This window comes from Etheostoma cragini, chromosome 19 (assembly GCF_013103735.1).
Source record: "Etheostoma cragini isolate CJK2018 chromosome 19, CSU_Ecrag_1.0, whole genome shotgun sequence".
Lineage (NCBI taxonomy): Eukaryota > Metazoa > Chordata > Actinopteri > Perciformes > Percidae > Etheostoma > Etheostoma cragini.
Window position 1 is genome coordinate 12,442,507 of NC_048425.1, and position 25,785 is coordinate 12,468,291.

Below are 25,785 nucleotides of genomic sequence, written 5' to 3' on the forward strand. Positions count from 1 at the left end.
GCCCACCACCTCAGGACCTAGTAACATTCCAGGGAATTTGCTTGCATGGCTGGGGTGTGAATGCAAGCAGGAACATTGCAGGGATAAGCACAGTTTTCTGTCCCTTCCAACATCATTGCCATGGGAAGTGTGAGAGGGTGGAAGACGGAAATGTTCCTGTATTTGTGTATAGCTATAATCACTAGCGGTGCCTGGAAGGTTATCCCAAATAATTTACCAGGAACTATGTGTAAAAGAGGCTTATGAGTGACCTCTTTCACATTCCATTCCATATAACTAAGGGCACTCCAGGCCAAATGCCCTATGTCGTACTGTTAATAAAAGATGATATGTGTATCTGCCCCATGATTCGGATACGCTTCAAAACCCTAATAGGTTCTTCCTTGACCCATGCTACACCTTTTAAGCAAGATTTATAAAAATTGGGCCTGTACAATTTTCCATAATTCTCCTGACAAACAAAAAAATAGACACACCGAACCCAAAACATTACCGTCTTGGATTTAAAAAGAAAAGAAGTAGAGCTGTGCTGTAAGTTCTTCAGATAATGACGAAAGGGATGGAAAAAAAGGCGAAAACTGTAATTGTATCATTCTTTTGTGAATGTGCATTTTGAAAGGATCATTTATCTGCACAGTCCCATGAATGGAAGAACAGAGAATTAAGAGAAGAGTAGTACAAAGCTTGACGCACTTTGTATTAGCACCATGGACTGTAGAATACACGTCACTCAAAGTTGAACGCCCTATGCAGAACTTTATGCCTGAATGTAATTTGAACTGGTGTGTTACAGTTGTTCTGAAGAGGAAACTCAGCTATAGAGAAAAAAATCCATTTTTGAACCAGTCTGTAAACATGTTTAATTCTGCTGTAAAGTTGGGTATTTTTAACAAGGGGGGTCTTCGGGGATCATCTTCCTGTTGGAGCCAGCCTCCAGTGGCCACTCGATGATCTGCAGTTTTTAACACTTTTGCATTGGCTCCACTTTAAGCACTGCTGGCTTACTTTTTATGAAAAGACTACACCATTGTTATTGCTTTTCTCACTGACTGCTTTAACATGCTTCATCCATAACTGTGGTAATGTAGGCAAACTGGTAATGCCGTACCGTGTTGGCGATATGAGTTTTAATCTCAAGAGACTTTCTGAGTTAATACAGATTAAACACTTTAAGTCAAATTTAACTACATGCATTTAGGGTTTGGGATTTTATAGTCACAGATAGGCTTGCTTGTTACCCATCACAATACCAAATGATTAAAATATTAGTTAATGTTGTAATCACTGCACTGACATGATATTTAAAGCTGCATTGAATGAATGAATGGGTCTGGAGCAGCCTGCGTTGACTGAATAATAGCACAGCAATAAGGTTGTGTCTCCACTTCCTCAACACATCACTCACTAAGTTTGTGTTTTCAGAAATATTTCTCCCAAATGTAAGCATTTCTACCTGTTCCAGGCATGATAACAGACGGAGGGGTAATTCGGATGGACAATTTAGCAAACATCGACAACCGAGAAACGGTTTTAGCCCCCCTTTCCTTTTGCTCTGTCTGTGCCCGTCATCTACTGACACTTTTCCTCGCTGTCATTGTCTTTTTCTTTGCTCTCTCCCACACTTGCTCTCACATGACCCACTACGTCTCCTCATTCCCTTCCTCTCCCCTCTCTTTTTCTCTTCTCACCATTTTTCTCACTCTCTACATACATGCTTTTTCCTTTTTTCATCTCGCTCTGTTTTCTTTTTTTTCTCAGTCCTAGCACGGCAAATCTTTATACAATTACTCTCCATAAAAAATGGATTAGATTTCACCTTCACAGTCTGTCTACAGAACATGAGGGACGGAGGGGATTGGACAGCAAATGGGGTTCCATGAGAAATCAGGAGAGGACGGAGAGAAAGAGTGGTTAGGAAGTGGCAGATTAGGAAGGGAAAGGGAAACAGGTGGAGAAAGAAAGGAAAGGATGGAAGAGGGAGAGAGGTAGAAGAGGGATGGGATCAGAGGATGGAGCTCTCTCAAACCAGCCCAGAACCACATAATACGGAGGTGGTCGCCTCGCAGATTTAGGTTTGATTCAGGAAGCAAAGTTGAAAGAAAGAACTTTTTACACTTGCTTTTTGTGACAAGTAGTCCGAAAACTGTGAACTCTTCTGTCACGTTTGTCCAGTCACTAAGAAATGGCTGCAGTTCAAGAAGAAATTGGCTGCTCAGTTCAGCACAATGGGCAGTCTCTTAGATATCACCACCAGAAAAAAGGAATGTTAAATAAAAGTAACAGAAGAAAGTGCAGTCAGATCTCGTCTTAAATGTTCAATGGACAAAAACAAGAAGCAGGACAGTCCTGGGATTCTGAGACACAAATAACACACAATCATCTGCATATAACAAGGAAATGTTCAGAGAGCAATATCTTGCATAAAGGACAATCTTGTTGTAGTCTGGTAAATTTAAATTAATTAACCCCTAATACACATACGCAAGTCAGATAGGATCAAATAGGATAATATTCTTGCATTTAAGTTGTGTAGGTGTTTCTATAACACCAAATCGGGACGTTATCAAACTGCAACTTAGTAATCGTGGTATGTATTAGATAGGGCTGCACAATATTTTTATCATCATCGCTAATATCAAGTGGCGCAATATAGACATTGCAAAATGCTTCAAAATATTGCAATATACACTCTTGCACTGCACTTTAATTCTTTTTTTGTGGTGCTTTTATGTTCAATTCAACGTTCAATTTGTTCAATACAAGAATGTCGGACATGATTTTCTTTAATTTGTTTTAAATTCAATACCTAATTTTTTGTATTTAAGCAGAATACTGAAAGCAGCAAAAAAACACAACTGAGTAGGCCCACACTTTGGTATCAGCTTTATATATACAAGTACATCGTTATGGCTATATTCAACAACGTTATCACATACTTTCTTTATATTGTGCAGCCCTAGTATTAGACTAAAAATAAATCCTGTACAAATACGGACACTCTGTCTCATCGCCATATAAAGTATGGAAAGTAGAGCTGGGCGTAATTGATAGACTAAATGGCCGTTTTTAATGGTCTCAAAAGAGTCTGTGTCTTGTGGCTCAATAAAATCGAGCAAAGGGCAGCCCTCGTCTATTGTTGGGCAGCTTTTTTTCCAAAGGGAGCAGATGGTCATGGTGTGTCCAAAGAAGTGAGGAGGTCTGGGGCTGGAAAAGCTCCAGGCATGCCCCTCTTTACCCCTCCCGTTTCTCCCACCTGGGGGTTAAGAAGGGTTAAATCTAATCCGCTCCTGCTGTGAGTGAGTGAGTTTGCGTGTGTGTGTGTCTATGTGTGTGTGCATGGGTGCATGGGTGACTATTGGACCATCCTATTTCTAATTGCACAGTAAGTCTAGACTGCTTCCCAGCCATTTTAAAAGCTGCATTGTTTTCCTCTGACAGAGGGAGATTTGTTCAAGACTGTAAGTACACTGAGTAAGCAGTTTACTCAGCACACCTGTATGAGGTAATGCAATCTAGTAAAGTTTTGGAATGTGTTTTTTTTGACACTGTGTCAGAAGGAAGTCAATGGTTATTTTACTCTATGGTCATTTTTTGGGTGTAGTTAGTGACGCCCTTGTGTTTGAGTGCATAAAATGTCGCAGGTGTATCTAATCAAGTCATCTTCATGGCAGAGCGCTTCTTTGTCCTTTATACTTTTAAATCATTTCACAAAAAGCACAAACGCAGCCTGTGCAACACGTAGCAGTCAAACTAGTTTCATTATGATTAGGATCCATCTTTAGATTAAATGTGTATTTCTACACAATTTATCTCAATGGAAATCAATAAAGTATTTCTTCAGACCAAATCTCACACACTTATATAGGAATAAAAACATTGGATATTTCACTGCTTTATTTAGCTATTGAGTCATCAATCATCTGGTTACTCAGAAAAAGAACCAAGCATTCCCATTTGACTACTGTCAAAGCCTGTAGCTCTCTACTTTCCTGTTTTCGTCATTTCAGTTGAACTTTTTTTGCACGATGCAGACTGAGCTGCTAAGTTTCACACCTCCTCAGGCCCGTGGAATCAATTTTAAACTCTCTGCATGTATTCGGTAATCCACGGGTATCAGCCACTCTCTCTTCATCTGTGAAAAGAAGTGTTATTTTTTTTTTGGAGACACAAGGTTTTAATCTGACGACCGGCAGCAAGTTGCTTCATTGTGACGAACAGGTCTGGAGAATGCATCTGACAGGTAATGGGTCTGAAATACAACACAGCCCTCTGGAGGGATATGTGTGTGTGTGTGTGTGTGTGTGTGTGTGTCTGATTTTGTGGAGTAATCGTCTGCTCTTCTTCCCTCATTACCTTTGAAAGGAGATCTAACCTGTAGAATATATCTCTGTATACTCCAACATTCCCTCTTTGTCAAACCATTACTACCAGACCCAATGCGCCTTTCAGGTACGCCGTCAGATTTGGCTGAGCTGCACCGGCCTTTTCTGGTCCGTTAACCTATTTGTCTAACATGGGTCTTTCTCTCTTTCTTTCGTCCTTCCTTCCTGCCTCTCAATCCTCCAGACGCCCCGGTGGCAGAGTTGCACGACCTGTTCTGTAAGAAGCTGCAGCAGTGCTGCGTGCTGTTTGATTTCCTGGACTGCGTGGCTGACCTGAAGGGGAAGGAGATCAAACGTGCGGCGCTCAATGAGCTGGTGGAGAGCGTGGCCACTAGCAGAGGAGTCCTCATTGAGCCTCTGTACCCAGAGGCCATAAAGATGGTAGGTAGGGGAGAATAGGGGTGGGAGTAATGGACTAGTGAATGGATAGATGAAAAGAGAGAAATGGAAGACAGATGAATAAATGCTAAATATCTAAATGTGGGTCAATGTGGACGAGCAAATGAAATGTTGAAAGCCAGAAAAGCATTTCCACAGGTCACCAGAGGCTACGATCAAAAGTGTTGAGGAGAGGAGAACTGAAAGGAGAGATAGAACAATTTGCACAGCGTGCTAAGTGGCAATCCACAGAGGGAGAGAAAGAGAGGGATGGAGAGGAAAGATAGAGTGTGGTGGAAACTATGTGGACACTGACACAAAGCACCAGAGGTCCCAGAGGATATTGAGAGGAGGAAAGGAAAGAAGGGAAAGTGAGGAGAAGATGTAGCTTATGTTATGGAGTCACTATACCCAGAGGATGTGAAAATGCTGATAGGGCAGAGATGGGATGAAAGGGAAGTGGGCAAAGGCTTTAATGTGTGGCCATAAGGAAAAATAAAGCTTATATTCTTTAATATAAGTTGCCTGAGCCTGCAACAGAATACACGGTATACAGGAGGAAGAGAGAGGCCAAAGTCTGAGAGCCAGATGATTTGTTCCAAACATGGAAATATTGTGGATTTTTAATTCTAATTATTATAGTTATCTCTCAACGATTTGAACTTCTTTTTTTTTACAATTTTTTTGTATCCAAGTGAGGTTTACATGGTAATGTAAGATCAGCCTGTATCCTCCTGCAGTGGGAACTTTTACCAATGCAAGCTATCGTTTGGAGAGAAGGAAAGAACAGAAGAGAACGCTGAATTGGGGCGTTGGGATTTACCACACTTGCTTTTTGTACTGGAGTTTATGCACTAAATGGCCAGTGGAAATGCATTTGTTGAATAAATCATGAGTTTGCGAGCAGTCAGGTTACATAACTTACCAGTTGTTCTTCGCAAACACAGTCAGTGAACAGCATCAAACACGATTTAGTGGATGGAAACCCACCTAATTGTCCATTTCACAAAGGACTCCTGGCAAATTTAAATTTGAATGACAATTGGCATTGTTTTATAACCCCAGCTATTCATCCCGGATCTATCCTGGGAGCTAATTTGGTGATCTGTGACGTGCATCATGTTAAAATATCAGCAGGATGAAGACTAGGAATGAGTCAAAGGATGTTTTTTTTTTTTGAGTTGTTGGTTTATCACAGACTCACAGACCATGCTTTGGGAAAATACAGCTAGTGCATCCCTCTGTTTTCTCTCAATCCTGAGTTAATGGCAAGGATATCCATATCATGAACAGGAAGTATGTCATGGGGTTCTTTTTAATCTGCCTTTCCAACTCTCCACTTCCTTCCCTTTCCCTTCCCTTTCCCCTCTGATCTGCTTTTCCCTCATCACCCATTATCCCCTTCTACTGTCCACATCCCTCCTTACCTCCCATCCATTCCATCTTTTCCTCTTCCCATATTCTTCTTCACACTCCTCCCCCTGTTGCCATTGCTCTCCTTCCCTCCTCCTCCTCCGCCTCCTTGTTTGCATTTTTCCAGATTTCGGTAAATATCTTCCGGACTCTCCCACCCAGCGAGAATCCAGAGTTTGATCCCGAGGAAGATGAGCCAACACTCGAAGCCTCCTGGCCGCATCTGCAGGTCACTCATCCATACAGCACACCAATTCATGTTGAAATTATAACCACAACCTGACGTTTTACACAGCCTACATAGTACAAACATAGTATCATGCATTGCCCCTGCAGAGGTAAAAGACAGTTTCTCTTTGAAAAGATATATTCAGCAAATCAAGTTCACTTTGGCTTTTTCCGCCAAAAACAAGTTTGGAAGTCATTGTGATGCTCAGTGAAACACAATGCAATGTCAGTTAATGCTGTGAAAAATGGGCCCTTCTGTATATTATATAATACATTTTGGAGGGCGAAACCTACTTTACTTGAGCCTGAGGTCCTTTAGATCAGTTTTATCTGAAGTTTTAGATTTAAGGCCCAAATTTTCCTGTTTTACAAGCCAGAAGCACAAAACGTCACATCTCCTGAACACACTTTTGATGTTTGCCCAGAGGACAGTTCGTTGTGGTGTTCAGTCACTTCTGCACCTTTAAGAAGAGATGAATCAAAACGTAACGTTAGAAGTCCAAACCGTCTAATAAACAACATCTTTTTCCAGTTTCTGGCTCAGTTGGGATCTTTTGGTCTAAACTTAAGCATACAGTCAGCAGGTGAAATTATCTTATGTCACCTTTTAAGATTTTGGGGTGCTTAAGCTCAGATATTTCAAAAGAGTCACCTCTTGCTGCCATTTTGAGCGATTATCAAGATATGTTACCAGGAGCGGCTTTACAAAAAACAATAACATTCGTTGCCATTTTGAAAAATACATGTATTCACTTTCTTGCTAAGATTTGGATCAGAAGATTGACACCACTTTCATATCCGTCCAATCAATATGAAACCTCACCCTGTTAGCTTAACTTAGCATTATAAAAGCAGTATTTTATAATTAAACTAAGCTAACCAGCAGCTGGCTTTAACAACATGGTTAGGCAGTAAGGTGTATAGTGTACAGACATGAGAGTGGTATCCGCCTTCTCATCTAACAACAACAACAGCAACAACATTAATAATTGCCAAAATGTCAAGCTATTCCATAAGGAGATAAACACAGACACTAAATTACCTATAATTGCTGTTTGTGCCTCTGTTAGCTGGTGTATGAGTTCTTTCTGCGCTTCCTGGAGAGCCCAGACTTCCAGCCCTCCATGGCCAAACGTTACGTCGACCAGAAGTTTGTCCTGCAGGTAATTCTCTCTCTCTCTCTCTCTCTCTCTTGCTCTCTCTCTCTCTCTCTCTCTCTCTCTTGCTCTCTCTCTCTCCTCTCTCTCTCTCTCTCTCTCTCTCTCTCTCTCTCTCTCTCTCTCTCTCTCTTCGCACTTTGAGACATCAAAAGCTCTAAAGTGTTTCTAAAATCCTGATAAACGAAAAGGCATAAATAAATGAAGCGCTCCTCTAAAACAGCAGCAATTGCAGAACCTAGTAAAATCCCTGCTGGAGTGCATTTTGATATCTAAGTTTGATATCTAAGGGGCACATATAAATAAAAATTGAATAAAAGAGGTCTAATGTCCTGCTTTATTTTCAAAATTGATCAGTAAAAAATACAGAGAAAGTAAATGTAACAAATAAGATAATTTTGACGGTCGGATGTAGAGATTTATGTTTAAGAATAGTTTAAACAGTTCAAATGTAGGAAATTAATGCAGTCAGAAACAAGAACCACAATGCAAATGTACTGTAATTGTGTCTGTAATTATCTTTGTGTGTGTGTGTGTGTGTGTGTGTGTGTAGCTCCTGGAGCTGTTTGACAGCGAGGACCCCAGGGAGAGGGAGTACCTAAAGACCATCCTACACCGTGTCTATGGAAAACTACTGGGCCTCCGAGCCTACATCCGCAAACAGATCAACAACATCTTCCTCAGGTTCAGGCTGCCTTTCACCAATCCAATGCAGGGGATTTAAGACTGCTATTTATAGCATTCTGACATCATTAAATCAATTATTAGCCAACAAAGACCATCAGCAGAGCAAAAACCTGTGCTAATGGCCTCTGTAATGCGTTGCTTTATCTTGGTGCGTCATGATTTCAAAACACAAAAAAGGAAAGAATGGAAACCCTCTTATTTGGAGTGGTTATTTAACAAGTGAAACCAGACAGTTTACAGCTCATTTTTTAATTAGTTGCATCAGTACTAGTGATAATAATATTAGATTTTTTAAATACGGTGATTTTTTAAATATGGGGATGTCTTTGCACCCGTCTGGTCACCGATTTGTTCTATACTTCTGTAGTTCTTTTGCTGACTGAACTACATCTAGGAGGCTGAAGTTAACAGTTTTCACACACAATTGCTGGTACACTGTAATTATGGTCTGCACAATTTTTCAATGGGGCAGCAACAAATGGGATTGGGTTGGGACATGTCGTCTAAATATTTGAGAATTATTCATAGTATTTTTCTGGCTCAGATAATGCAGTACAGACATACGGCATGCAAAAATATGACCGTGCACATTTGCATAACACTCACTGTCCAAACACTCACATCTATCCTGAGAGTCGCTACACAAATCTCCCCAAATAATTGGTTAAACAGCTGTAACTCAGAAGAGTGCTGTGATGTAAAATCATGTTTCAGTTTAACCCTTTACCAAGTGTGACTGAATTGTTGTCTTTGCAATATAATGCAAGCACGGGAGAGCAGTAGTGTGTAACTGTAAATGTGTGTGTGTGTGTGTGTGTGTGTGTGTGTGTATTTTGTGTTGGTTGTCAGGTTCATATATGAAACTGAGCACTTCAACGGGGTTGCGGAGCTTCTGGAAATCCTCGGCAGGTTCGTATTCCCAATCACGCAGACACTTTGGAGCGTGCTCTGCTGCTCTGCTAGAGCATATTTTGTAGCATATCGTGGCTTAATGAATGCATTTGGAGTTGTAGTGTTAAGACACACACTTATATACACACATACTGTACTTGGCCAGCTGTGCCTATCCAAGAGACAGCTGGTAACCCAGTGAATTAAGCAACTACGAAAAAATGGTGATAGAGCACAACCAATACTGCAACTGCTCAACACAAAAAACAGTCAGCATTTATTTTTGATTTATTATCATTCTTCCCTCTTTGTTATCAGGTGAACCCAACCGCAGGTGCAAAGTCCGCCAGAAAAAGAAATGAGTAGTTGCTTTTCTCACAAGGAAATTCCAGTGTCTGGAGTCTTTTGCTACCTTTGTTTTTTCAGTAGTCAACACTAGCCTTGAAAAGAGCACTGGACAGACTGCACTTGTTTCCAAGAGCTTGTATTTTTAAGAGCAAGTGATTGCTCGCTTCTGTTGGCTAGCTTCTGTTAGTTAACATCAGCGTGACCAAAAACACATATTTGCCCGTCCCAGAGTTGTGTGTCTTTCTCTGAGAAACAGTTTAACTCCGCTTACACGGGCTTTTCACTTTGATGATGTAAAAATCCAAGCTACATGACAGCCTAGCTAATTAGCCGTCTAGGTAGGAATTAGCCTTGTTATGCTAACGTACAGAAAAAAGGAGACAGGAGTTACAGTTTTCTTTCTTGTAAAGAAAGCAGATCAATGTTTCTCCCATGTGAGATGTAGACATGCTGCAGAGCTCTATTTCTCCTGACTCAAGTAGGAGACGGAGAAACTAGCAATTACATTGTTAAATCGACGTACTTGTGTTACATGAACAGACAAGCTGATAGAAGGATTGAGACACGGACACATGGAAGGAGACAGAGAATAAACCAATGACAATGGAAGATGAGATATCAAGCAAACAAAACAGTATTAAAATCCGTAAATATGAATTTCTCTCAATAGCATTCTCGGCTGGAATCTAGCTCTGTCTTTGTCTTTTATTATTTGACAATGATAAGACAGAAGAGCCTTCAAATAGTCTGCATTGATGTTAACTGTCTCACAGGATAGCTGCCCGAGCAGCTGGGGGTTTGGATCTTTAGCGCCTTGCTCAAGGACACCTCTGCAGTGCAAAGCTACCGGTCCACACTCCGTGCAAGGACTTTTAGGAGCTACTGTCGCCCCTTGTCGAAATATAGGGAAAAAAGCAAGAGAGTTGAAAAGAGAGATGGATTCATAAGATTTAGAGAGACTGGAGATTTATTTATCTGAATACTGGTTAACATTTTTTGTTTAGATTTGCCCTTCACGAAGGAGAAAGAGCTTCACACAAAATCTTAAAACCTTCCCTTCAACCCATGACCACCATTTCACCTGATCCAAAAAAAAAAATGTAAATCCAAAATGGGCGATGACTTTTGAGGTTTAAGAGCTATGGGTTAATGTAGAGGGACGAGAGGGGAGTTAGAGGATATGACGAATCCAAGGTGAGAAGAGAGGGAGGGAATGGACGGACCAGGGATGGAGAGAGGATGAGTGAGTGAACGGTGAGTCAGAAGTGGAGAAAGGCGGGAGAGCGGGAGAGGAGAGAGAGGTTTGTATTCATGTTGGTGGTAACAGGGGTATTTATAGCTCCTCCCACACACGGAGAGAGGGAGAGAGAGACGGGGCGAGCGAGGACGCATTGTACAGAAAGAAAGCGCGAGAGGAAGAAGACAGGAGGCAGGGAGAAAGATGAGAGGAACAGCAGGAGGCAGATATCAAAGAAATGTTCTATTAAACAAAGATGCGATGAGAAAAGGAAGGCAGACAGAGTGACTGATACGGAGACAAACAGATAAATAAAGTGTTGCTAAATAAGAGTCATACTTCATAAGTTGAGTTCCCACTCATCCACCTCTCATACGCTTCCTTCTGCATGCTGAACCACCACTATGTCCGTCAGTGCAGCAGCGAACAGCAGACCACGCACTTGTCCAGTCACTTGGAAACGGACACAGTACAAGAATAAAGTCCACCACGCAGACGAATGCACAAGCCCACACAGATGTTAGTAGTAGATCTTATGAGTAATATCTGATGTTTTTGTGTAAATGCGGAGAAAAAATAACAAAAACATCACCTTATGTTGTTTTTGCCTGGAAGAAAACAAAAACAAAACAAAAAGAGTGCTACCTGTGATAGTATTTAACTATAACTGTGCTGTCTTTTCCTCCTCTCCTTTAGCATCATTAATGGCTTCGCCCTGCCGCTGAAGGCCGAACACAAACAGTTCCTGGTTCGGGTTCTCATCCCGCTACACACGGCAAAGTCCCTTTCCATCTTCCACGCACAGGTCAGTGACCCTTTCCTGCATACTCCAGTATTTAATTGTCTTCGTATTTTGGACTATTTGGCAATGGCTAGCATCACCACTTGGGCTGAACAATTTGGCAAAATATCCTAATTGCGATTAGCCCTTGACAACAAAGACTTTTTTCTTAAATCTGAATGATACCATTTGTAGGTCGGGACATCTCTGCAGTACCACAATACTTCATCAGAATGATATTTTCACACATATTTTGCCTTTAGCAAATGTTGTGCCTCCTGCTATTTTGATTTTGCACTAGACAATATGGCAATTTTGATTAAATTATTTTTTAGATCAATTATTCGTGCCTTATTACCCCTTTTTTTTTATTCCTTTCTGATTTAGAAATGTTCAACACTCATTTATTTTTTGTTTAGTTTGTTTCGTTTTAATACCACAAATGCAGTTGCACTGTACCAAAATGTGTCGATATAGTTTGATGTCACGTCTAAATCCGCATGCAGGAAACAGATGTTTATGTGATAATCTGCTGTACCTTTCAGCTGATATTTTTGTGTTCTGCATACCATTTTTAAGCAAAGAAATCAACAAAACTGAATTATGTTTTGTGGTTGCCCGGGTATAAAAGCCACTGAAACCACATCTAGATCTCAGTAAACTCAAATTATCAAGTGAAACCAAAAGTACTTGGTGGTTTTGTAGTTCTTCTCATGACTAAGGCGTACTTTATTGTAGGTTTTAGAGACCTTATACCTCCAACTATTAACTATCAATACTAAGATGAAATTCTGGTCTTTAACTTACCCTGATAAATCAACAATACATACAATGAATGGTCTTCCAAATGGTAGTAGTAGGACGATGTTCCTGCAATGTGTCAAATGCCACCACTAGGAGGCAGAGTAGGGTCACAGACAATACCGCAGAGTGATGTACTCACCTTTGATTTACACTGTGTGTGTGTGTGTGTGTGTGTGTGTGTGTCTCTGTGTGTGTGTGCGTGCGCCTACCTTTGGTTTCTTCGGGATTTGAGTGTGTGTAAATGTGTGTTTGGGTTATTATAATATTTGACAACACAGGCAGCCAGTCTATTGTGTGTGTGTGTGTGTGTGTATGTGTGCTTTTTGTTTCTGCCACACATTATTTTAATTATGCAGAAGGTACAGTTTGTACAAAGGCCCTAAGTGTGTGTGTGTGTGTGCTTGCGTGTGTGCTTGTGCATGTGCGTGTGCATTCTGAGTCTCAGCATCACCGTGCCCTACATTTCTCCTCCCCGTCTCTCTCCCTGTGGTTCACACACATACATTATTCACAACCTCAAACACACACTGGGTTTGACAGGGGTCACAGGGGATACATGATGCCAGTGGACAGCAGTTTTGTGCTTAGTAGGTGTGGCTGCGCGGGTGTGACCCAGTTCTGGATCTCAATATCAATACATACTGTAATATCACAGCAGCACCTTTTATCCATCTTAAAGGTTTCTCAACACAGTAAAGCATTGTTTGAGTCATCCTTCCCGTAGCCTGTGAAGGCTTTTCTCATATATATTTATGTCACTGAATTGTAGTAACCGCGGTTAGAGCTACATCGTGTAGCCACAAACACGGTTACACATCGTGGCTCTAAAGTTTCGAGTCGATTACAAACTTAACAGCATGTTCTCGACTTTAAAACTGACACTATGAGTACGTCAGCCTGATTCACAGATCAGGCTGACTTAGGTAGTTATACCTGACAGAGTCACTGAAAGAAGTGTTAAACCCATGGATAAGCTACTTTTTTGACATGCAGGTCGCAACAACTTTACAGACAAGAATCCAACATTAGAGCTCAAATCAATATTGTTAAAACCTCAGCCTTAAAACCCCATAATATCCATAATCCTTAGCCTAACAACGGCCTCCTGCGCCCACAAAGCTCAGCCTGACAACAGAATCCAACAGCACATTTACCCCAAACAGCTTCTCTAATGCCTCGCTAATACTTTAAATAGTTTGACCGACGAGCACCTTTACTTTTAATCCCCTTTTTTTCTTCCTACTTTTCCTTTCATTTCCAACTTGAGATCCCTGCTGTCACAGATCTCCCCTTTTTTTTTTTCCTCTTTCCCTCTGCTTCTGTAACCCTGTTGTGTCGCGAGTGAGGGTCAGTAAAGTAAGAAATGCAGCGAGACGACCAGAACAAGAAAGGTGCACTGTCACAAGGAAAAGGGATTAGACGGGTAAAAAAGATGAAAGCCATTGAAGCTGTGAAAGACAGACAGGCAGAGAGACAGACAATGGAGCTATAGGTTAGGAATGAGACAAAGACAAACAAAAAAGAAGAAAGTAAAAAGTGATTGTCCTACAAAAAACAACCATCCATAATCTAGCAGTACACAACCTCTACTGTCTGTAACTACAGAATTGGACAATCCAACATACTTTTAAATAGCTGACACTTGAACTTACTTATCTAAAAGTCGTAAAATAGACCAGTTACTGTAATCCCTTGAACACATAAGGCAGAAAGTGGACAGAAGAGGAAAGACAGAGAGGCAGAGACAAGAGGTCTAAACTCTATCTCACATTGCCCTTAAGGGACTTTGTGTGTGTGACATCACTCCTTCCGAAGTAAACACACGCACACACAGTCTCCGTCGCCACGGTGTCCACTTGCCACGGCAACCGGCCTGGGTGGAGGGGGCAACCACAAAACACACACACACACACATGCACGCACGCATACACGCACACACTTGATGAATTACTGAATTATAGGAAATGATTGCAGATCATATAGGAGGAGACAAAAGCTGATGTAGAAGTAGACACACACACACACACACACACTCGTGACACACATCTCCCCTTGGAAAACTTGTCTTTCCGATCTTTAGCAGTGTATAATCCTGAGGGATAAGTGCTAAGATCCCCCTTGTCTTTTTGACAGCTTCAGGGAATGAGTGTGTGTGTGTGTGTGTGTGTGTGTGTGTGTGTGTGTGTGTGTGTATGTGTGCTTGTCTGTCTGTGTGTGTGTGTGTGTGTGTGTGTGTGTGTGTCTGTGTGTGTGTGTGTGTGTGTGTGTGCGTGCGTACGTGCTAACCACCTCTCCTCTGTCCTTACAGCTGGCCTACTGTGTGGTGCAGTTTATGGAAAAAGATGCCACAGTGACTGAATATGTAAGACTGTATTTCATTACATTATTGTACTTACTACAACACACTTGCTAATTGAATTGAATTTCTGTTAACCAAGATAATTGCTGTGATATTGGACCAGGGTAACATCAATCACTATATAGAAGTCAGATGTCGCAAGAATGAATCATATAGGTGTAAAGCTGCACAAATCAAATGTTGCTGTAAACATTGGCTCCAGTGACTACATGTGATGTGAAAGGTGTCGCATCAAGTTGTTATCCCGGTCTGTAGATAAACAAAGCGTTTTAGCATCTTTCAGCGCATTGTTTTGGGTTAAATGGCCTGCAACTCTATTGTTTATTAATCTTTCAAGCAGTAGAAGGCAGCTGTTTTAGCATGAAAGTGCTGAAAAGCCCCCTGTACACTATCTGCCATTCACCAGACAGACGAATTAGCAACTCTCTGGGGAACAACAACTGCCCGGAGGCCCATTATCCCAAAACCCACACAGTTCAAAAGATGCCCATAGTCTGACGGCCCATTATCCTGAAAACAAAAGACCCATTGCTCGCAAATAATACACACACAGTTAGAGTTTAGTAACTGCCGGCCTTACTACGTTTAAGACTCTATTGCTTAATTTAACGGGTAACATATACATCATAACGTATTACTTTATATGACTAAAGAAAAACTTTTGGCTGATATAACTTTAACAGCTCTACTCTGAACTAAGTCAAATAAACAAAAGTGGGACCAATGGCATGGCACCTGGTGACCGTAGCAAAGTCTTTATCAGCTAAAGAGCCACATATTTCCCTCAGCAGCTGGTGGAGACCAAAACAGAGCTAATAAGGACTTGCGATCTCCAGGCAGCCAGAAATAAGACTCCTAGTGTTGCTCTGTGCCCATGATAGTAAGCAACTGTTTGCTAGCATGTTTGCTACAGTACGTACACATTGTAAAGTGATAATATGTCAGTGTTGTGTTTACAACTTCTTCTGATGCCCCCCAAGTGTCAACACATCCGTTATTTAAATTTAAATTTAATTTAATTTGTAGTCTTTATTGATCTCCTATGGGGATATTACAACCCCCCTCCCCCCAGGTTATCTTAAGTTATTTGAAGGTAAACAACTTGGAAAGCAAAGGTCGAACACTGAATGTTTTACCCAAATAGAAATCCTGCACAAAGCTACGGAATATGACTCAAGTAGTAATAAAAGGAGGTTACCAGTCACATAGCCTTCAAACATTGCAATTCTTGTTAGTCCTTGTGAGTAGCTCACCAATCTAGACTCAACTGGTCTAAGGTTGAATCAGAGCTACAGTGAAAAACGAGCCAGAGTGTGAAAATGAGTTAATGGGGATGGCACATGTGGACGGCAGCCAGCTACCCTGCTGAGCTAATGGCTGCAGTGTTTATTCATATTAATGTGCTTCATATTTTCTCTGCAGATCATCAGAGGGCTGCTCAAGTACTGGCCAAAAACCTGCACGCAGAAAGAGGTGAGACAGCAGCAAAAGTATTTCTCCGAACTTAACACATTTCAATCCACTTCTGGGAGTCGTGAGATGTCTTTTCTGTCCTTTCTGTATGTATTCAGGTGATGTTCCTGGGGGAAATTGAGGAGATCCTGGATGTGATCGAGCCGTCTCAGTTCATCAGGGTCCAGGAGCTGCTCTTCAAACAGATCGCGGCCTGCATCTCCAGCCCTCACTTCCAGGTAAACACCTTCCTACATTGAAACCACACTGAATAGCATTATTTAAAATGATCACATACAGTGAGGAAAATAAGTATTTGAACACCCTGCTATTTGGCAAGTTCTCCCACTTAGAAATCATGGAGGGGTCTGAAATTGTCATCATAGGTGCATGTCCACTGTGGCAGACAAAATCTATAAATAAAAATCCAGAAATAACAATGTAGGATTATTTACCTTATTTTCCTCACTGTATTTGAAAATAGACCCAAAATGAAACCGTTTTGGCAGTAGAACGCCTGATAACAGTGTCCTAATTGCCTACAGATGTATCATATCCCAACAGAAAAAAAAACAATCCACTGAAGATCCGTTACTTGGATAACTTCAAACTGTGGGCACAAACATCTGTCAGATAATAAGAATCCTGTCACAACTGACAAAAAAAAAGAAAAAAAAGCCAACTCTTCTGTCTGTCTGTTTGTTTTAGGTAGCGGAGCGGGCTCTTTACTTCTGGAACAACGAATACATCCTCAGTCTGATAGAGGAGAACTGTCAAGTCATCCTGCCGCTGGTGTTCGCCACCCTCTACAGAGTCTCCAAGGAGCACTGGAACCAGTCAGTGGCTCACACAAACACACACACACATTAATACAACTCATAACTCAAAGCTTTTGATACCTAGGGTCGATATGGCTGTAACCTCAAGCTGTATTATAGTTTGGACAGGGGATAAAGTGTTCAGATGCTTTTTGTTTAAGTACAATAAATAACACAACCACGTGAAAAATGCTGCATTGTAAGTAAAAGTCTTGCATTCACATTTTGATTATATAAGTACTCATTATGCACAGTGCTCTGCTTCAAAGTGCTATTGTAATCTGTGACTATTATTCCTGCATTCACATGTAAGAAGCGTTTAGATGTTGCTCAGCTGGTCACCGGGGGACCTATTTGAACTACTTGTCATGTGCTTTTGAACCAAGAACAGTGCACCATAGTGTATTAACTGATCTATAAAATCTTCATCTGCAACTTAATTTCTTATATAGTAGTTGAATAAATGTTGTGAAGAATTAAGTACATTATTTCCTATTGAAATGTAAAAGTAACACACATTGAGCATACTCATGTAAAGTGCAAGTACTTTTCCATTCACTTGTCCTTCGATAAAAAAAAACTCATGTGAATAAAGCGGGTGAAAGGGTGTTTCCGTCCAACGGCTTTAAAGCGAATAAGTGCATGTGCGTAATGACCTCACATGCTGTTTCATGATCAAATTGGTAAACAGAATTGATTTTAGACATTTTAAGGTGTTTTCATTCATTTTTGCACTGAATCGCACAACAATCAAGATCACGCCGTCCACAATACATGATCAATATTGCACAGTTGTACACAAGTTGTAGTAGTGCCTGTGTACCAGCTGATAGCGACATATCAAGCTATAATAAGAAAACATTGACACTATCAACACATCGCTATGATGATGCTGATGCAACTTCCCTTTTATTTCCCCCCCGGCACCGCTGCAAGACAACTCTTTTTTGAGACATGTCTCGCTGTTTAAGCGCCTTCCATTTACTCCGGAGGACGTCCCACGACTTGTCCTAACCTTTGTCGGCCATTTCCTTCACGAGTTCCTAAATAAATTAAATTCAGAAAGTCTTTCGTGTCCTCGTCTGTCCACTTCCATCTGTCTTTGTTGACACCCGCAATGTGTGCAGACAGAGCGGAAAGAGTGGGGGGGGAAACTTTGTCTTCTTTGTTTTGTTTCAACCATAAAATGACCTAAAACTTAATGGCAATTCCTTATTTATTCAGCAAATAACGTTTCAATCAGCGTTTATTGATTCATTCATTTTTTTATACTTTCACAGTATTTACATAACACTTCGATACCGTCACCATGAAAAATCTCACTTTTTACAACATGGGACCTTTAAGTAAATTTAATTAGTTACTCTCCACTACTGCTAATATGTAAGAACATTTCATAGAATTTAGCTTCACAGCTGATATGCACTCTAATTTCCCAACACCGACAAAAATGTACAAGCCTCGTACAGTATCATCTAACAGCGCATGCTAAAATGTTTGCATTAAAGATCTACCAGAGACAAAGGCAACACATATTGTTGCCAATGGGTTAATCTCCCTGAAACACAGGCTTTTCTAACCTCTATTTCCTAACCCATAATGCCATGAGACTGATTATCCTCTTCCTCTGTCTCTTCAGGACCATCGTGTCTCTGATCTACAACGTGCTGAAGACCTTCATGGAGATGAACAGCAAGTTGTTTGATGACCTCACTGCCTCCTACAAAGTAGAGAAACAGAAGTGAGTGTGACTCACTCTTTGTGTGTGTGTGTGTGTGTGTGTGTGTGTGGGCGTGCATGTATATGTGTCACTGGATACAACAGTGAAAACAAGAGAAAGAAATAGAAGACATTTGTTCCATTATCCATTACATTATATTTCACATTGTAAGTATGTATCACTTAGGTCATCTTTTCTACATGGATCACATCATGATTCCACTTGTTCATTACGCAGTTTCAAACTCAAGATAATGGATACTATTGGGAAACAAAACTTAAAGGAGTAGTTTGACATCTTTGCTTTTTTTCCAAGAGCACGATATCCATATTAATATCATGTGTACGGAGTTGAAGTCAGGGCGTGGTTAACGTTAGCATTAGGGGAGGCAGGGCAAAGAGCTAGCCTGGCTCGGACCAAGGCTTACCAACAACTCTAAAGCTTCTTATTTATTATTTATTCACATGGTCTTTCATGATTGATTAAGATGTGCAGGTACCATTAGTGTCCCAATAAAACGGCTCTTATTGTTTCTTTTTGCCCGTTAAATGACGTCAAGAAAGAAATAAGCTGGTTCTGAGACCCTTATATATTAACGCATCATTTGCTAATCCTGATTTAATAGATGTTTTCAAAGTTGCATCTCTTGTCTTCATTAACTGCCATAGGATGTCAGTCAGCCAAGGTAAAGTCTATTTTCTATTGTGCTTCTGGGGAATAACTTTAACATTTTGATCTGCCTAATTTAATTCATTTAGACCTGCTTAAAGGTCCCATGAGGTCATCAATTGCTCATAAATTATACCAGAAAATGGATTAATCCCTTATTTTATTCTCAAATAACTAATAAGATACTCAAGTCTTTCCTAGCAATATACAGCATACAGTTTTCTATACTGGGCGGCCAACAACTTTCTTGCAACTCAATCCAACCAGAATCATTGATGCACTTTTTTTTTTAACCCTCGTGTTGTCTTCCCGTCAAAATTGAAAATCAGCAACATTTTTGGTTCTTTCTTTAACACTTTTGATGCTATTTTTTCAATGTTTGTCACTTTTTTTGATGTTCTTCACTAACTCAATACCTTTGGTTGTACAGTTATTTTTGGAATTTATGATCAATAAACCTCATTTATGTTTGAGTTGGAAAAGCAGAAATTAGGAATTATTTAGACTAAAATGAAAGGAATGGATGTTGATGGATGATCACGGACTGGAATATGTCATCTTTTTCCTCATCCTATTTGGAAACCACTTCAATTTGTTTTACAAATGCTATAAAATTGAATAAGACACCGCAAAATTGAGGAAAATAGAGATTTGTACTTGCCATAGAGCATTGTGTGGAATCAATAATGTCATTTTGGGTAATTACAATTGGTTAGTTAAAAAGATTGACAAAACATTGATATAGGAAAACGGGTCAATTTAACCCGAGGACAACATGAGGGTTAATCATTTGAGCCAACTGAAGGTTGTTTGTGGCGCCTTTTCATTTTTGTGTTTTTTGTCTTACTAATTAAGATTTAAATTGTCTATTAAGAGCACTTCATTAACATTGATGATTAAGTTATGATCAGTTGTTGTGTGATTGTAGTTGTTGTTAAGTGTGATGGGTAACACACTCCAACATATCTCCAGGGATTTCAGTTTGTGTACACTGAATTCCTTCCTGTTATCAACTGCTCAAATTGTCTTTGAGACAACCCTCTTTGAGACAATCTGTTAAGTATTCACCAAAGATCCCTCTTAGGATTTTTTACTCTCAGGTCCCAGAGGACTTTGGCATGTCTGAAACATTTCAGCTCATTGCTGGTGTCCATCCGTCTTTATCCCTCTCCTTTTCTCTTCTTCCCTTCGACCCGCCTCTCCAGGGAAATGAAGCGAGAGAGGGAGCGTGCAGATCTCTGGCGAGGCCTGGAGGAGCACCAGGACCGGCGGATGCAGATGCTGACCGAGGCCGCCAGGAACCAGCGCAACCTCCAGGAGCGAGGCGAGAGAGGGGACCCACCGACCCCTTCCTCCCCGCAGACGGCCCTCTCTGACCAGCCCGAGGCCAAGCTCAGCGGGGCCTCTTCTTCCTCCTCTGGGGCCGGGGAGAGCGCCACCTAGGCGCCGCTCCACAGAGATTGGATAGCACGGGGGTTAGGGGACAGGGAAAAGACATGAGGTTGCTGGTGAAAGTGTTGGGAGAGAAAAGGTACAAAATACACTGTTCTTTTCTTTTTTTTATCTTGTATCATCGAGGGCGTGGCTTTTTCGTGAAAAAGCGCACAAACTCAGTGATCCGGGGTAAAACGTACACCTTTTTTTTTTTTCTGACAGACTTGTGTGAAACTGGTTCACTTTTAGCTGTACACACAATATGTTGCAGATCAGAAGATGAATATTGTCCAAAAGTCCAGACTGTCATTTGAATTAGTGGCTGGTATATCAGACTGCAGGTCAGTATCCATAACTGGTAGCTGGCCTGCTTCAAATCAGCCTTTAAATAAGAGAGGAAATTTCTCTTTTGGTGCAACACTAACCACGTTTAACATGCGTCTAACTTGCCTTGACATTTAACCAACCGATTCAGAGTCTGTACTGTGGCGTCGTATTTATCTTTTGGTCAGAGATGCTTATTTCATGCGTGGATAGCACAATACATTAATAAATAGAAGAAGCAATTTCACACAAATGTCCCAAAACCATTGCAGCACAGACCAGACAAACACACAGACACACACATACACACACACACACCCACAGACACACACACACACACACAGACACACATAGACGCAGGTACATATTTACTGTAAATATAAGAAGACAGAGCTACAGAGAGTATGTGTATCCAGGTTAAACTAATCTCACATACCAACACTTGACTGATGCACCAAAATATTTCATACACACTCACATACGTGCAGACTCACACACACACACTACACACAAACACATACACAGACACACACAGATGGTTCTGGCGCTAACTCCTCTCTCGTTTTGTCGGGTTCCACCCAAGGACGGGCCTTAAGTCCCTCAACATTAAATAACCACCGATGAAGATGACGATAATGATATAAAGTACAATACTGTTCCTTCTTCTTACTTGTTACTCTACTACTACTACTCTACTCTACTCTAAGTACTACTGATGATGATGATGATGATGATGATAATGTTTTTATATATATACATATGTCTCTGGTTATTTCTGTAGTGTATTATGGGAGAAACACTAGTGTAGCAGATACCATAAAGGGGAAAGCCGGCTCCAATTCTGAATTCACATCACATGTTAACTGGATGAGGCCATAATGTGAGTGCTGAAATTCAGCGGAATTCCTCTTTTAACAGACCTTAAAGAGGGAAGGAAAGAACTGGTTTTTCTTTTCTTTTGAAATTTTGGTTGCTTGTGGTGCGGCAGTTGTAATTTCAAGGGGTTATTTCATAAAAAAAAAAAAAAAATCCCCAAACATTCCACATTATTTAAAGATAATGTTTCTCGGTGTGTGTTGAAAGATGCCCCGTGGAGATTTCTCGCAAACAAAGTTATGTTTACATTCAGTGGCACTCACCGAAACACATTGTGTGTATACATCAGGCTTGACAAAAGCGTTACCTTCCTCATAAAACATTGGTTAAGCCGATATATTTTGACATTTGCATTGTTTACATCCATGTTTACCTGCTAACGATCTTCTTCTTCCCTGCATTTGTTGGCATATCGCTAAATTCCTTTGCACATTACAGCCACCAACTGTCAATCAACAGAACAGCATGCGCGTGTATCCATGTGCACACAATACAAACATTATGTGTACCCACCCAGAACTTCCACAGGGTACATTTCAGTTTGATGGTGGGGCACACCGCATTCATTTTCTGGTTAAAAGTTCTACAAAATGAACACATTTCACACATTTGCCAAAGTGACATTTGACAAGGTTGAAGTTTAGAACCCCCCCCCTCCCCAATTCCTAACCAAAAAATGTATCCGAGCAGACTAGTAAACTCCACCCAACACAAAGGTTACTGGAAGACAAATAAAGCGCACCACATGTGTTTCAGACCAAAAGAAAAACCCAGTAATCCAGTTGGAGCTCTGAACCCGGGAGCGTCTCTTGCTTAAGGCTCAGCGGATTTGACGCTGCTAGATGGCGACCATGACGACGATCCGTTTTTCCCCGGTGTCGACTGAGGAAAATCTGTTTCTTCTTGTCTGATCATTAAGCTAGAGCGATGGGATGCAGAGAAGAGGGTGAAAAAAAAAAAACTTAAAAAAAAAATATTTTAGCAATATTTTCATTCTTTCAGGATAATCTGTGTTTTTAGGGGGTTAAACAGGAAGTGAGTATCACACTCAAATGTTTACCCCCCACTCTTGTTTTTACTCCTGTTGCGTCCTTGATATTCACTATGTCTTAAAGGTACTTTCTGTGTACATTTATTTGATGGGAAATGATTTTGCTTTGTAATTATGTTTTTTTTTTCTTCTTGGTTTTTGGATAATCTTGTTCATTTTGTGGAAAACTGATACTGATGCTATTTATTTTCTATTTGATCAGGAAAATGTATCTTATTTGAAGACGATGGTCAGGTTGTGTGTGTCTGTGTGGGAGTGTTTTGTGTGTGTGTGTGTGTGTGTGTGTGTGTGTGTGTGTGTATGTGCGTGCGCGCGTGTGTGTGTGTGCGTGTGCGTGCGTGTTTGTGGGGGCGTGCATGCGTGTGTGTGTGTGTGTGTGGGCGTGCATGCGCACACGTCGGTGTGTATCCGGTGAAGGAATCAGTGAGCAGGAGACGTCCGTAGACAGAGTGATAGAAAATGAGAGAAATTTGTCTCTCTCGGTTTCTCTCTCTCTCTCCTTCTCTCCTTCCTGAGGGACAGGGTTTGAATCCGAATGTATTGTAAAACAAATCGATTGTGTTTTTTGACGCTTGAGACGCTGTCGGCTGCTTCATCACTAAACATTCAAAAACCCTTCAGACCAGCAGTTTTTCAAAACACTCACTTCAATCATGCCTGAGTCAACAAGGTTCTGAAATCCATTTGACATGCAGCTCTCGGACGGGCATTTCAACTTTTATTGAGCTGTTATTGACTGATTTAGCATTTTAAGCAGAGTCATAATGAACCTGTACCCGGACCAATTTTCTAGGTTTTTCTGAATTGCCTTGATGCTCTCTAGGCTGCAGTCACACCTAATCTCTCACTGTTTCTTTCTACATAAGAGCTCGTTGATTTCTGAAGTTGACACTGCAGCTTTGCAGTTCATTTCATTTGCAAATGTGGCATCCAGCATCCAGATTATAACCGCCAATGCAGTTTGTCAGTTAAATCGAAAACTCCCAAATTTGACCAAGAAAGTTCATTGTTGATCATGGAAACAGTAGTTTGACATCAAGTGTCAACTGAGCGAGCTCCAACTGCTGTGATGCGGACTGTGAAATACGATTGAAAGCTCAAGAAAAATCTAGAAAATTGAACCTGAGTCAACATTATCACACATGCTAGTGGTTTCCAACCTTTAGTCTTGTGATCCCTAAAAGCGAAACCCCTTGGCCTTCGTATGGACATAAGTTGCGACCAGTTCAACCAAAGAGTTTTAACCCTCCTGTTGTCCTCAGGGTCTAATTTGACCTATTTTCAAAAAGTTTCTCATTCAGAAATATGCTTTCCTTCGACCAAATTGTAAGAACAAATAATGTGGATGGTTCCATACAATGCAGCTCACTAGTTAAATAACTGGTCGGTTCAGTATTTTCATTGAATTTGGATGTTTTATTTGATTTTATAGCATTTTAAGAAAGAAAAGATTTAAGAACACTGAAAAAAGTGACAGAAATGTAGGGAAAAGACAACACAAACATTCCAAAAAACACAGAAATAATCGACAAAGACACTGTGAAAGGTGAAAAAGAACTTCGGGAAAAGTTAGAAAACGTCAGATAGTGACAATAAATGTCGGAGAAAGCTTCAAAAAATGTGGGAAAAGTGACAATAGTGTCTTAAGGAGGTTTTCACTTAAAATGTCGATCCAGATACACTAAACTAACTGGTCTACGGGAAGACAACACAAGGGTTAAAAAACAATAAGTGTGCGTTCTAATTGGGTGCTCAACTTAAAGATCCAAATCAGTAAAAATTTTGTGTAAATACTTTTCTTTTCTCGTCCTTTTACTGATGACATTTATCCCAGGAGCCCTTAAGGGGCCCTAACCCCCAACCTGGCCTGGGAACCTTTGACATTAGCCTCTTTTCTCTAAGTACCACAAGTCTGGAAGGCAGAATTTCTGCACAATACTGGAGCATAAAGCGCACAAACGTGATCTATAGCTCAATAGCAGCCACAGAAAAAGCACTGGTGGATTAGCTGTAATAGCAGTCTCATGCCAGTAGAACCCACACCTGCAAACACCACCTGGCTGGCACTCTGGGCAGACAAAAACCTCCTCCCATTTGTTTGGATTTCAAACATTGTTTTGATTCAGGCAAAAAAAACAGAAAAGAGCCTAAATTTGACACCGCTCATAACACCCAACTTACTTTATGATATTTGTTTTGGCCCGCTTAATTACCAAACCCTCCTGATTGTTATTGTCAATCGGTCAGCTGACTCGATGAAAACACAAACCCCAGCTCCCACTGTTCTAGAATTCTCTCATACATTGATCCATAGTAATAGTTTCTCTTTGTAGAACTGCTCCAGAACAGGAGAGAAGAGAGAGTGTCCGTAGAGAGATTGGGAATCGCCTCGCTGACAGCCATTAAAGGTTGGTTTCATTCACCGTCACGTTTAAATCCACGGGCTGGCGGGAACAGATTGGATGAAAGCAGCCAGTAAAGATTTAAAAAAAAAAAAAAAACGCAGGAGGAGGAAGACAGAGGAAAGAAAAGACGTAGAGTTAGACACGATAGAATGGCAATAAGTCAGAGAAACAGTAACGGAATGAGAATATACAATGTTACCGAAACCTACAACTGCATTACGTAGCAATTTCACTGAATTTCTAGATTTGCACTGTCTGCCCATGGTCTGTGTTTGTTGTGTTGAAGAAAAACCTTAGAGAAGATGATAAAGACGATGCAGAGGAAGAAGATGTATATTTTGGGGTCCAACACAGCGGTGGTGCTGGTGGTG

At 40.8% G+C, this 25,785-nt stretch overlaps 1 protein-coding gene across 2 annotated transcripts in view; it reads left to right on the top strand.

The window, feature by feature from the left end:
• ppp2r5b (protein phosphatase 2, regulatory subunit B', beta) overlaps window positions 1–22,912 on the top strand; it is a 38,257-nt gene extending 15,345 nt beyond the window's left edge. Inside the window, exons 2-14 of one of the 2 annotated variants that reach the window (XM_034856267.1) lie at window positions 4,567–4,763; window positions 6,301–6,402; window positions 7,472–7,564; window positions 8,112–8,242; window positions 9,095–9,154; window positions 11,418–11,526; window positions 14,615–14,668; window positions 16,088–16,138; window positions 16,237–16,356; window positions 16,826–16,953; window positions 18,575–18,676; window positions 19,324–19,340; window positions 20,530–20,753. In XM_034856267.1, the coding sequence (XP_034712158.1) occupies window positions 4,567–4,763; window positions 6,301–6,402; window positions 7,472–7,564; window positions 8,112–8,242; window positions 9,095–9,154; window positions 11,418–11,526; window positions 14,615–14,668; window positions 16,088–16,138; window positions 16,237–16,356; window positions 16,826–16,953; window positions 18,575–18,676; window positions 19,324–19,340; window positions 20,530–20,537 (1,172 nt within the window). In that variant the 3' untranslated portion in view covers window positions 20,538–20,753. Of the gene's footprint in view, window positions 1–4,566; window positions 4,764–6,300; window positions 6,403–7,471; window positions 7,565–8,111; window positions 8,243–9,094; window positions 9,155–11,417; window positions 11,527–14,614; window positions 14,669–16,087; window positions 16,139–16,236; window positions 16,357–16,825; window positions 16,954–18,574; window positions 18,677–19,323; window positions 19,341–20,529 lie in introns of both variants that reach the window. The other variant, XM_034856266.1, reaches the window with a different exon arrangement.
• Window positions 22,913–25,785: the final 2,873 nt, after the last annotated feature.